The sequence below is a fragment of the Aricia agestis genome, chromosome 11 (genome assembly GCF_905147365.1).
Source record: "Aricia agestis chromosome 11, ilAriAges1.1, whole genome shotgun sequence".
In the NCBI taxonomy this organism is placed as follows: Eukaryota; Metazoa; Arthropoda; class Insecta; order Lepidoptera; family Lycaenidae; genus Aricia; species Aricia agestis.
Window position 1 is genome coordinate 8469781 of NC_056416.1, and position 12914 is coordinate 8482694.

General features: G+C 36.1%; 1 protein-coding gene and 1 pseudogene across 4 annotated transcripts in view; both read left to right on the forward strand.

Annotated features, from left to right (window-relative positions):
- Positions 1 to 12160, forward strand: part of LOC121731667 (TOX high mobility group box family member 3-like) — a 53355-nt gene extending 41195 nt beyond the window's left edge. For 2 of the 4 annotated variants that reach the window (XM_042121226.1, XM_042121228.1), the window contains 4 exons: positions 3903 to 4127; positions 4271 to 4621; positions 9334 to 9452; positions 11981 to 12160. In XM_042121226.1, coding sequence (XP_041977160.1) covers positions 3903 to 4127; positions 4271 to 4621; positions 9334 to 9452; positions 11981 to 12050 — 765 coding nt within the window. In that variant the 3' untranslated portion in view covers positions 12051 to 12160. The remainder of the gene's footprint in view (positions 1 to 3902; positions 4128 to 4270; positions 4622 to 9333; positions 9453 to 11980) is intronic. The other 2 variants (XM_042121230.1, XM_042121227.1) reach the window with 1 other exon arrangement.
- Positions 6435 to 7950, forward strand: LOC121731668 (annotated as a pseudogene).
- Positions 12161 to 12914: the final 754 nt, after the last annotated feature.

The following is a 12914-nucleotide window of genomic DNA, read 5'->3' on the forward strand; positions in this document are numbered from 1 at the left end:
ATTATCATCTTTGCACATATATACATGAAATAAAAAGTAAACCCCAGATCTCTCCATAATTTTTTTTTTCACAACACTTGTTTTCAAAGTGGGTATAAAAACAAAAAAAGGGCGGACCCTTTTTTTGTCAACAAAAAAAAAGGGTTTTTTGTTTCTTACTATTGTGAATGACTCAATAACGTTAGGCAATAAATTAAACAGCCAAGTATGTTCTCCAACGTATTCAAGTGTTGATAGAAATAATATGATAGCGATAAACTACGCGCGTAATATGAGTGTTGTTATGTGTGCCGCCGGGCGGCACGCGACAGACAGGGGTGGGATTTGAGTTTTGACAGACCGCCGGGCAGCAAATGACAGACTAGACTCTAGAGGTCATACGAGGGCTGCTATTTATGTATCCGGAACTGGCCACTTACAAGAACAATATTTAAAAAGTAATTACAACATTTGAAAATAGAACTCTTTGGTTGAAGAATACATTTTGTTTCATGTGACTGTCAATTATTTTTCCATTGTGGCGTCATTTTGAAAATTGCGTGTCTTCATTTGCCCTGGATTTAACGCGTGAACATTTTCGTGCAATGATTTACTACGATTTTCGGCGTGGGCTAAATCAACAACAGTGCTTTATTCAACTCACCGCAACTTTTGGAGATGAAGCACCATCAAAAACCACTGTTTATCACTGGTACAGTGAGTTTAATCGTGGGCGGTCTATGCTCACGGATGAAAATAAAGAAGGTCGCCCAAAAACAGCTGTTGTCCCACAAAATATAGATGCTGTGCGGGAACTAATAATGCGTGATCGTCATGTTACATATCGCGAGATAGAGGCGTCCTTAGGCATAAGTATGACGAGCATACATAAGATATTACACGAACATTTGGCTGTAAAAAAAATATGTTCGCGTTGGATTCCGCACAACTTGACAATCGATCAAAAACGGGCTCGTGTCGATTGCTGCAAAAAAATGATAAAAAAATACAACCGTGGTACGTCAAAAGCCGTTTATAATATCTACACAGGTGATGAATCTTGGATCTATGCATATGACCCCGAAACTAAACAACAGTCAACGGTGTGGGTGTTCCAAGATGAGCCGAAACCAACAAAAGTTACTCGTGCAAAAAGTACTTTGAAGCAAATGGTCGCCTGTTTTTTTGGAATTAATGGACATGTGGCTACAGTGCCATTAGAGAATCGTAAAACGGTTAATTCTGAATGGTATACGACCATTTGTTTACCAGAAGTCTTTGAAGAAATAAGAAAGGACAACCGACAACGCAGAATCATATTACATCACGACAATGCTAGCTGTCACACCTCAGCTGAAACAACTCAGTTTTTGGAGGGTCAAAAGATCGAATTGACTGGTCATCCGCCGTACAGCCCTGATTTGGCACCTAACGATTTCTTTTTATTTCCATACGCGAAGAACAAATTACGTGGTCAACGTTTTTCGAGCCGCGAAGAGGCTGTTGATGCGTTCAAAATGCACGTTTTGGAGATACCTCAATCAGAATGGAAAAAGTGCTATGAAAATTGGTTCCAGCGTATGCAAAAGTGTGTCGATCATCGCGGTGAATATTTTGAAAAGCAATAAAACCATATTAAATGATATATGTTTGTTTCTTTTTTTAATTCCGGATACATAAATAGCAGCCCTCGTATCATACTCAATCAGTGTTACACGTTTAAAAATTAAATGAAGAGTTTTTGAAATTACTTACTAGTAGACAATATTATTTTTGTAGATATAATTTTAACAACAAATTAAGTAAGTATGTATTATTAAATCGAGATTTCATATACATGAAATATTTAATGAAAACCATCAACTGTATCATAGAAAGTAGAAACAAAATAAAGTAACGTATGCGAAGTAAACATAACACGATTCGACACGTTTGCAGGCGGCGCGGCGTGTGCGTCATATGGCGGCTCTCGACATATGGCGGCTCTCGACATAGGCGAACGCGTTGGCCAACGCGTCTGCAGACGCGTTGGCCCAATGTGTAGAACGGGCGTTCGCGCGTTGGCCGTAGGTATTTAGACGTTGGCCAACGCGCGAACGCCCGTTCTACACATTGGGCCAACGCGTCTGCAGACGCGTTGGCCAACGCGTTCGCCTATGTCGAGAGCCGCCATTACCCGCGAAACAGCAGTAAAAAGCATTACGGAAACTTCCGAAACCATAATCGGCTTGGCCGACTAGTCGGCCGATTAGTCGGCTTCTTTGCAGCCGACTAATCGGCTAGTAGGCCAAAGTCACAGTATAGCAATATGACATATCCCTACAGTAGTGAAACGAATGTACTTGCGCAGAGCAACCCGCAGGGAAGCGGGCGCAGGCCCGCGTACATAAACTCGCGGAGTTTGTGTACCTGCGCCCACAGGGGTGACGTTGGCGCGTTGTCTACGAATTTTGTGTTATAAAACGATAACTTATCTTATAAACAATGGGATATTATAATAAATGTTCAGTTTACGGATGTAAATCTGATTTAAAAAACAAAAAGGATTTAGATTTTCATAAATATCGGCTCACAGTTTACACTAATATTGTGTTGGCCTTGGACGCATGTATTTGCATCTCTGTTTTATTGTTTACGTTGTAAGAAGTGTAACAAGGAGAGAAACAATATATAATAAATTAAAAATCTGTCAAATACCCTGTTACATACTAATTAGTACCTACCTACCCAGGTACACATATCAAGTGTAACATACCGCGCCCTTACCGCGCACGCAATAAGAGTTTTGAAGTGCTTCTGTTAAACCTGACGTGTGATTAATTATTGGATCTTTTATATATTCGAAATTTCGAATGCGTCTTCATTATTTTAATCCTTCGATCATGATTCGTGGATCCTTGGAAATCTATTGTTATTCTATTGTGTCTCGCTCACCAGTGAGCTTATGGGGCCTGATAGGTTAATAAATTTCTTCGTATCGCTCCAAGCCACACTGGTTACCAGTACGTCAGCGCCGCTCTGTACAGGCACTGTGTGTGCTATATTCACTGCTGCATCATCCCCATATCTCGCCCCTCACTTTCAATACCGTTGCAGCAGGCACGATAAAAACCTCCGATCCACTTCAAATCAGCTTTTAAGTTGCCCTTCTTACAAGTCAAGTTCCGTCCACTCTTCTTTTAATATCCAGGCTATTCTCCTCTGGAACGCTCTTCCTCCGGAAATCAGGATGTCAAAAACCAGAGATACTTTTAAACGCAGGGTATGTGAGTTTTACTTAAAAACAGTTGGCAGACTCTTAGTTTTCATAATTTATGGCATAAATTAATATTTATAATATTTTTAGCATCATCATTGATGAACTATATATTATTATAATATAGTTATTATATAAGAATATATTACGTATGGTTATTGGTTTTATTTATATATAATTTTATGTGTGATAATATGTATATTATAAGTATAGTATAATATTATAAAATATATATTTTATAAGTATAATATATATTTATTATTTTTTTCTGTCTTTTCCTCTTTCAACTCGACTGGCACCTATACAACTTTGTCCTTGTATCGCCCAAAGGTTGAGTGGTAGATAATGCCATACGGCATTAAGTCCACCTTTGTACCTATATGTGCATAAATATTTTAAAATAAATAAATATGTAAATATAACACGCTGATTAAACAGATTAAATGATAACATTTGCATTACAAGCACAATATTTTATTTTTATTTTATTTCCCGTTTCGTGGCAACCCTGGCATATCTGCTCGGTACCTGTCATCGGTGGCGGCATCGTGCGACGTCACTGTCAAAGGCGTTTCGTTACTGTAGGAACTAATATTGCTATACTGTGCCAAAATCATGATCGGCACATCTCTAATAAATATAAAAAATTAATAAATTACATTTTTAGGGAGTTCCAGCACAAACACCACAAGGATACCAAATAAACCCTGCAAGTTCCCCTCAAAATTGTCAACCTAATATGGCCCAGTCACCCCGGAGCTACCAGAATGCACAATCTCCAAACTACGTCGCAAGTGCAGCAATTTCACCGCAGGGCTACAGACAAGTGCAGTCGCAGTCACCTCCTATGGCACCAGGTCATCCACCAATGCAATATCATCATTCTCAACAGGTAATAAATACTATAAAAATTTGTAAAACCTAACTTGTACAACAAAAGTAAAGATAAAAAATAAAAATATGTATGTCAATAAATATTATACAATAAAAATTAACTAAACAAATTGATAATAGTGAAAAAAACTTATTTGACAGATGCAACAAGCTCATCAAGTACAGCAATACCAGCAACAGCAACAAATACAAAACCAACAGCAGGCTCAACAACAACAGCAGCAACAAGCACAAATTCAACATCAGCAAACAACACAACAGCAGCAAACAACACAACAACACCAGCCACAACAGCAACTCCAGCCACAACAGCAACACCAGCCACAACAGCAGCAACACCAGCCACAACAACAACAACAACAACAACAACAACAGCAGCAGCAGCAACAATCTCAGCAGTCTCAGCCACCATCACAAAATACATCTAATTCAAATGACCAACAGTCTTCAAGTGGAAATGGAAATCCAGGAATGCCACAACAGAATTCGGAGGTGGGTTTTTATTAGTTATTAAATAAACCTATTAGTTATTACTTATTACAAATAAAAAGATTTTATTACCTGAAATAAATAATACTAGCCTAGTAAATGAATGCTCAAAATGGGGGTGTGGTTGGAAATGTCGAAAGCAGAAATTATCACTACGCAACTTTGTTTGGACTAGTTAGTAGATAAACATACTAAAAGTCCTGACCCCTCGGAGGTGATCCGGAGGATTTTGATTAATTTTCGAAAACGGTGCTTCGTACGAAATTTTATTGTACTACATAAGAAAAGCTAATAAAATTCTCTATAATATTATAATATTATAATATTAATAATATTATAATTTTATTATATTAATAATATTATAATTTTATTATATTAATAATATTATAATTTTATAATTATACTATTTATTTATTTATTTAAACACTTCATGCAAATATTTACATAGGCGGGCTTAATGCCTAGTGGCATTCTCTACCAGCCAACCTTAGGGTGATGATGAGAATGTTTTTTTTTTTTTATGAAATAAGGGGGCAAACGAGCAAACGGGTCACCTGATGGAAAGCAACTTCCGTCGCCCATGGACACTCGCAGCATCAGAAGAGCTGCAGGTGCGTTGCCGGCCTTTTAAGGGGTAATAGGGGAGGGTACGGAAGGAAACAGGGGAGGGTAGGGAAAGGAAAAGGGTAGGGGATTGGGCCTCCGGTAAACTCACTCACTCGGCGAAACACAGCGGAAGCGCTGTTTCACGCCGGTTTTCTGTGAGGACGTGGTATTTCTCCGGTCGAGCCGGCCCATTCGTGCCGAAGCATGGCTCTCCCACGTCAAATGTTGAATAGGCGCATTCTAAAACAATATTACTTAGTTCAAATATGATGTGATAAATAGTTTTATAAACATTAATGTCTGATAACTTTTATTTATAATTTTATAATAATAATATTTAATTAATAATAATATTTTGTTTTCCAGCATCTCGATCTGGAAAATGCAGACGGTTGCTTTTTTATGAGTTTGGGAGATTGACCATGGTAACACCTTATGACGCGAATAATGGCTCTCCATACGCGGCTGACGATAGTAGTACACCGCAGAATTAACCAAGCACTTGATTATAGTAAATCCAGATGAAATTCAAACTGGTGTTTTTATCAGCACCAGCATCAGAGACAATTTCTTGGTGATACCATGGTCCATATCCCAAACTCATGGAAAAACCTTTCGCATTTTCCAGATCGGGATGCTGGAAAACAAAATACATTGATATCATATGGATTATCTTACGGCCGTTCCCAATATTTGATCTATCTCTGGTTTTGCCCTACTAGAGATAGGAATAGCTCACAATTGACATAAAATATATGTCTCTAATGTCTAATGTGAGCTATTCCTATCTCTAGTAGGGCAAAACCAGAGATAGATCAAATATTGGGAACGGCCATTAATGGGAACCCTTCGGCACGGTTTGGTCGGTTTCTAGAGACTGGTTGCTCTCCTGGCCTTTTTACTGATCGCATCGGCTTTATTTTGGGTTGATTCGACCAGATTATTCTGGTTTTGGACTGGTCTACAGGGTGTTCTGACATAAATTCGGTCTATTGTGACTAGAACAGGCAATGATGAAATCATTTAACAGATTTTTTAATAACTTAGATAACAGGAAAAATGATTACTCGAAATTACAAAGAACACTGAGCCTCATACCGCAGAAAGACTCAAAAAATGTATTTTTAGGTAAAAATAGTCTGCACTAACCATAGATTAAGATTAATTATTATTAATTTGACTATTGGCAATACAAATCAGACTGTCAAGAGCTGTCACTTACGGCCGTAAGAGAACACATATAATCCAATCTCTCGAATTCGATTATTGTAACACGCGTAATAGTGCCCAGTTCTAAGAGAAAAGTTTTGTGACTTGAAGATTTCCACTAAATTTTCGGTTTTAACGTATAAAACAAATAAAAGTGTGCTAAAATTTTACAATATCAGTGATTTAAAATAGTGTTTGACAACCCATTGTGTTAATTTTTCAATCTACCGCCCGCGCCGTAGCGGTATAATGGCAAACCATAGAGAATCGTAGTGTTGCCATAATGAATTTCCAGTTGCCATATTATAAACTGAGTTGTCATCTTAAAACCAGGGTTGCCATCTTAAGACCTGAATTGCCACCACAAAATCTGTCATATTAAATCAGCAAAAACTGGCCCTCGGATTACAGAACACTTCAGGCGTAACATAATAAGCACTTTGGCTTTATCGTCTCCTCAACTGCAAGATTTAATTATTGGCTTATTGCTCTTTAAACTTTTTTCAAACATGAGCCTACAGCGAAGCCCATCTTAAGGAAATTCCGGATCGCAACCTGACTTTTCTAAGATGCGGGAAGAAGCCTTCACGAAACATGTTTCCCTCAAAAAAAGAAAAAACCCAGAATGTAGCTGTAGAATTTTTATGAAAAGCTTTTAGATAACCAAAAAATTTAATGCTGTCTATTAACGCTACTCTCGAAACCCAAAATAATAACATAAAAGGGACCTTAAATACCTTGCGAAATGACTTGGGCACATTTAAGGAAGAATTTGCAAAACATGATTGAAAAAATTCAAAATTTGGAATCTAAACAGGTAGCTTTAAAAGACGATATCCGAGATTTAAAATTATCTGGAACAATCAATAACCAAAAGGTCTACCTTTTGGTTATTGATTGTTCCACGATTCTTTGTTAATCAGATCTATCTGATTAACAAAGAATCTTCGGAAATGCAAGATGAAATCAAAGTCTTAGATGAAAAGCTACAAGGAAAAGAGCAGCAAGGAAGGTTAAACAACCTGGAAATATCAGGTGTGCCCGTTCTTAAAGGGGAAAACCTTTTCAACATTGTTAATAATATTGCTAATAAAGTCGGTTTCAATTTGGCATCGACTGTTATTGACTATATTCACCGAGTTCGACGCTTTGTCTCCAAAAATAATTCAAGCGAAGAGGATATTATCGGCCAATCACCTCAAAATGCACCAGCTATCCCTAACATAATTGTGAGATTCACATAGAGAAAACGTAAAAACCAGATGTTGGCAGCAGTGCGTGCGCGTCGCGTGTTAAATACCACAGACGTGGGTTGGAACGGTGGGTCTAAACCCATTTTTGTAAATAATCATCTCACGCCATTAAACAAACTTCTCTTCAGACGAGCTCGCAGCTTGGCCAAAGAAAAGGATTATAAATATATATAGCTCTCGGAGTGTAAGATCTTTCTACGTAAAAGTGATGTTTCAAAGGTTATCCTCATATCTAACGAAAAGGATCTTGCAAAAGTACAATGACTATCCTACTACTCCTATCCTACTCCATACCTGCTCCATACCTCCATATCCTACTCCTACTATGGAAGACTCGGATTTATACTTAGAATGGTAAACCCTTCAAAGATTTTAATACATTAAAAATTCTTTACTTTTATTACGTTCGATCCATCCTTGATTTTTGCACAACTGTCTGGAATCCTTGTTACGACATTCATATTAAGAGACTTGAAAAAATCCAAAAAAAAATTATCAAATCACTTAGTTACCGGAATAACGCAGTAGCCACTACATATAATGAAGCCTTGCGTAAATACAATTTACTTACTCTATCCGACCGGCGTAAATCATTTGATATTACTTATCTCTTTAAAATTATAAATTCCCTAATTGATTCTTCAGTGCTTCTTGCCAGTTTAGAATTTTCTTGTCCATCTCGTATTCGCGTGCCCTCTTACGTAAAATACCTTTGTTTGTTCCACCTCGTCGCAATAAAAATTATACTAGAAATTCATTCTTTTATCGTTCCACCAATACTTATTACAAATAATTTTTAGATCTAGATTTATTTAATGTATTCCTTAACACACTAAAGAATAAGCTTAAAGTTATGTTAACTTCCTAATTCCTATGTATAAGCAGTCCTCACCTTTATTTGATCTCATAACATCTTCACTGTATACACTTCACATATTATGTAATTTTGTTTTCTTTGAGTACCAATAACTTCTTCTCTAATGTATTTGTATAATTCTTGGGCACTGTAGGTCTTTAACCTTAATTATTGTAAACTCAATGTAAGTTTTTATGTATACATAACTGTTTGTTGCCATAATAATAAAAAAAAATGTATAAAGTAAAGATTTGTTGGTAAGTATACGACTTTTCTATGGCCATTGAAAAATCAATGATTTTTTCTTAGAGACAAGAAAATCCATAAAAGTTTTTTGTTTTATAAAACAAAAAACTTTTTTTTGGTCTTTTATAAAAGACCATAAAATAAGCTATCTTTCATCTATTTACTGTCTTGAAAAATTCCTGACATTTCAGAAAATACAAATATCCTTATGTCGTATTGATGTGTGTTTGAAAATCTACCACTTTTAGAAGCTCATAGCTAGGCAACGATTAGAGATAGATACAAAGTGTGAAGAACAAAGTTGTAGAGAATTTCATTAGCTTTTCTTGTGTAGTACAATAAAATTTCGTACAAAGCACCTTTTTCGAAAATTAGCTAACTAGTCCAAACAAAGTTCCGTAGTCATAATTTCTGTTTTCGACTTTTCCAACCAGAATCATTCGTTTACTAGGCTATACCAAATTTAAAGTATTTTAATTAAAAACACATGAGACTATTATAATAGGACCAACATTTCTTCTAAATAATTCTGTACTTCTTTACAGCAAAATGAAAGCCGAAGTGCACAGGCCTGCATCAGGCAAGGATGTAAAAATCCTGCAATAGCAAATAGTGGTTGGGAGGATGAATATTGCTCCAATGAATGTGTTGTGAATCACTGCAGGTACTTATACTTTTAATTATATTTCTAAATGAAAGTCTATTTGAAAAATCTATACATAATAGTAAAGGATCATCGGCATTTTGGTATAAGTCTCAACAGAGATAAAATATATACCATTAGATAGCTCTTAGTGAGTAGGTAAGAAAGTAATATGACGCCCAGCCTCTAGCAACTGTACTTTTTGAAATAATGTACAGTCAACGTACAAGGCCAGCGTTACCGGCGTAGTTTTTGTCGTCTATGTGGTAAGATTTATTTGCGCTTAGAAAGGTTACGAATGTCTTGTCTTAGACAGTGCACCTTAGATTTACGCTCACAGTAGTAGTTTAACCCCTCCCTCATACTGCTCACTCTTGGACGGCGGAGCAGGTAACGATGACAGAACAGAAAATATAAATGGAAGATAAGTGTGTAGACATAAGACTGTATAAGTGTATAAATTGTATTAAGAACTTAAATCCCTTAACTTAAAACCAGGGACAAGAGCATTATTAAAAAAAACCACCCCCGTTTGATGTGTAGGGGAGGTACCTTAAAATTTATATTTTAAAGATCTTATACACCATTTTGTCGGCATCATTAATATGCGCATTCGTGCCGAATTACAGCTTTGTAGGTCCTGCAGTCTCTGAGAAAAACCGCGGACAGACAGACGGACGGATGGACGGACGGATAGATGGACAGACGGATGGACAGACGGACAGACCGAAACTATAATATAAGGGTTCCTTGTTAACTACGGAACCCTAAAAATAAATTTTGTTATAATGTTAACAATATGAAATGTATGAGCGCTGATGTCACTTTTAACATGGCTTTACTCAAAAAGTACAACAAATCTTGACAAGCGCCCTATTGGTCATTAATGTACTATCAGAGAAGTTGATTCCTATGCAAATCGGGGACCTAAGTAGTTTGGTTGCTTTACGTCAAATCCAGCTGACAGATCACAATTAACATTGAATTGACATATTCGACCAAATAACGTTGGTCTGTCAATTAACATAGCATAGGAATCAACTTCCTCGATGGTACATGGATATACCTTCCTTAAAATATACAATCCATTCCTGTTGAGCCCAATACCAGAGCCCATATATGTTTGCCCATCATCATTTATTGATGATTAGTGGGGCCCGGATTTATATGTAAATACATATTTTTATTTTACGCGATTTTCGGCCTAGAATGTGTTTTTACATGAATTATCATGTTTAGACTGTGCAAAACCAAGTTTTATTTTCCATATTTTGCAAGAAAATGTCACAATCTATACTAATATTATAAATGCGAAAGTATCTCTGTCTGTCTGTCTGTCTGTCTCGCTTTCACGCCAAAACTACCGAACCGATTGTAATGAAATTTTGTATACAGATAGTCTAAAGCCTGAGAAAGGACATAGGCTACTTTTTTACTGGAAAAAAGGGTTGTAACGGGGTGAAAATACGAAAATTTGTTCAAATTAAGTTAGTTCCAAAAATGCATAATAGATGGCGCCGTGCGTCTCTTACATCGCGCTAACGCTTGCCCAACATCTTTCTATAAGAGGTGGTATCATCTTACATTTCAGTATCGATCATAGAGGAAAATAATACACGGTTGCGATTTTTCGATTGTTATTTCTGTTTTACGTTATTTAATAAGTCAGTACTTTATATTATATACAGTGACAGTGAGTGCACACTGCACAGCTGTTTTGATTTAAGGGGTACTTACCAGGGTTTTTTTTATAAAAGCTTTTGACACCAATTTTGTTGACATCGCGCGCTATAAACTGAAGTCCACGCGGACGAAGTCGCGGGCAACAGCTAGTCGTCCATATTTTCACAAAAATATAAAAAAATACGTTCCCGCCACTATGCGGCTGCGTATTTCGGTCCTCTCGCGTTTTATCGTCGTATTTTGTTTCCAAAGAAGATTATTGAAGAATTAGAAAATAAATTTTCAGATGCTAAAGGTCCTGTTGCTGAAATGGCTAAACAAAAACTGAAGTATGTTTCGGTCTTCGTATAAAATAAAGGATTTAAAATATAATACACAAAAAAAACAGTGCCGATTTTTTAATGTTTGACGTATGCAACCATCACGTCATGTGACGTGCAGAGATCATTTAGCTAATATTAAGCGGACCCATTATTTTCTATAATAAATCTTTTATTCCCAAACCAAATATGCTTTTTGGCATAGCTATGCCATATAAATATGCTATGCTGGCTAGCATAGCATATTTCTGGCCTCTATCTCATTGTTAACTGTCACGAGTGACTCTTTTCTTACCTACACTAAAACAATGTTTAATTATTGTAATTTTATACTCCATATTTTTTCCATATTACTATTTTTACTCCATATTTTTCCATATTTTCGATTTTTTAGTCCATATTTTAAGTACATATTTTGGATTTTTAATACATATTTTTTCCGGGCCCTAATGATTAGAATTAGTGGCGTAGCTAAAAAAGTGTACACTGTTCACACCAAGTCAAGTGCAATTCAGCTTATTCACCAGTATTTTGTTTTTGTTACAGAGACGTTTTTAGTTCGTGGGTGGCATCAAATTCTAATAATCAAATGCAAAATTTTTCAGCAGTGAAGTAAGTGCAATGGAGAATTGAATTATATTTTTGTGAAATTGAAAAAGGTGACACCTGATTTGTGCACTATTTTGTTATTGTATAATTTTGTATTTAATTCTGTACAATTGAAGAACTGAATATTGTAATAATATTATTTTAACACCTAAAAGACAGTATTATTATTAAAATTAGTTATTTTAATTGGAAATTTTTGTAAGACCATTTTGATGTCAAATTGATTTTCATACCTAAATGTAACAAAAACATAAGCAATATATCATAATATTAGTATATTCAATCTAAAGTTACATTAAGGTGTAATATATACAACTATAATATGATATGCATGTTATGCTCTAGACGTATTACTGATCATAAAGTGGTTTCCTTTTGTTACTCTAGAACAGGGTTTCTCAAAGTGGGGTACGCGAACCCCTAGGGGTTCGCCATTCAACGGCAGGGGGTTCACCACAAGATTAACGTAATGGTGGTTTGGTAACTGGCAGGCATGCGCGACACTTTTTTGGCTCTTTATGTGTTGCCTTTTATCATAATATTAATACGCGAGCGAAAAACTTTGCAACCCTTTGGGGTGAATGTGGAAACGTAGGTGCATGAAATTTCGCACAGTTATAGTTTATATGGTGCATCGAGCTAATATTATTTTGAAATTATGCTTTTATCATACATTTTTTTAACAAACAAAACATTACACACACTACAACACACACACTAGGGACAAGCCTATTCATACGAATTGTCTCTTATAACTAGCTATTTGACCGAGCTGTGCTCGGTATTCGATAAAACAATAAAAAGAAATTATGCTTTTATCATACATTTTTTAACAAATAAAACATTACACACACACTAGGGAGCCTATACA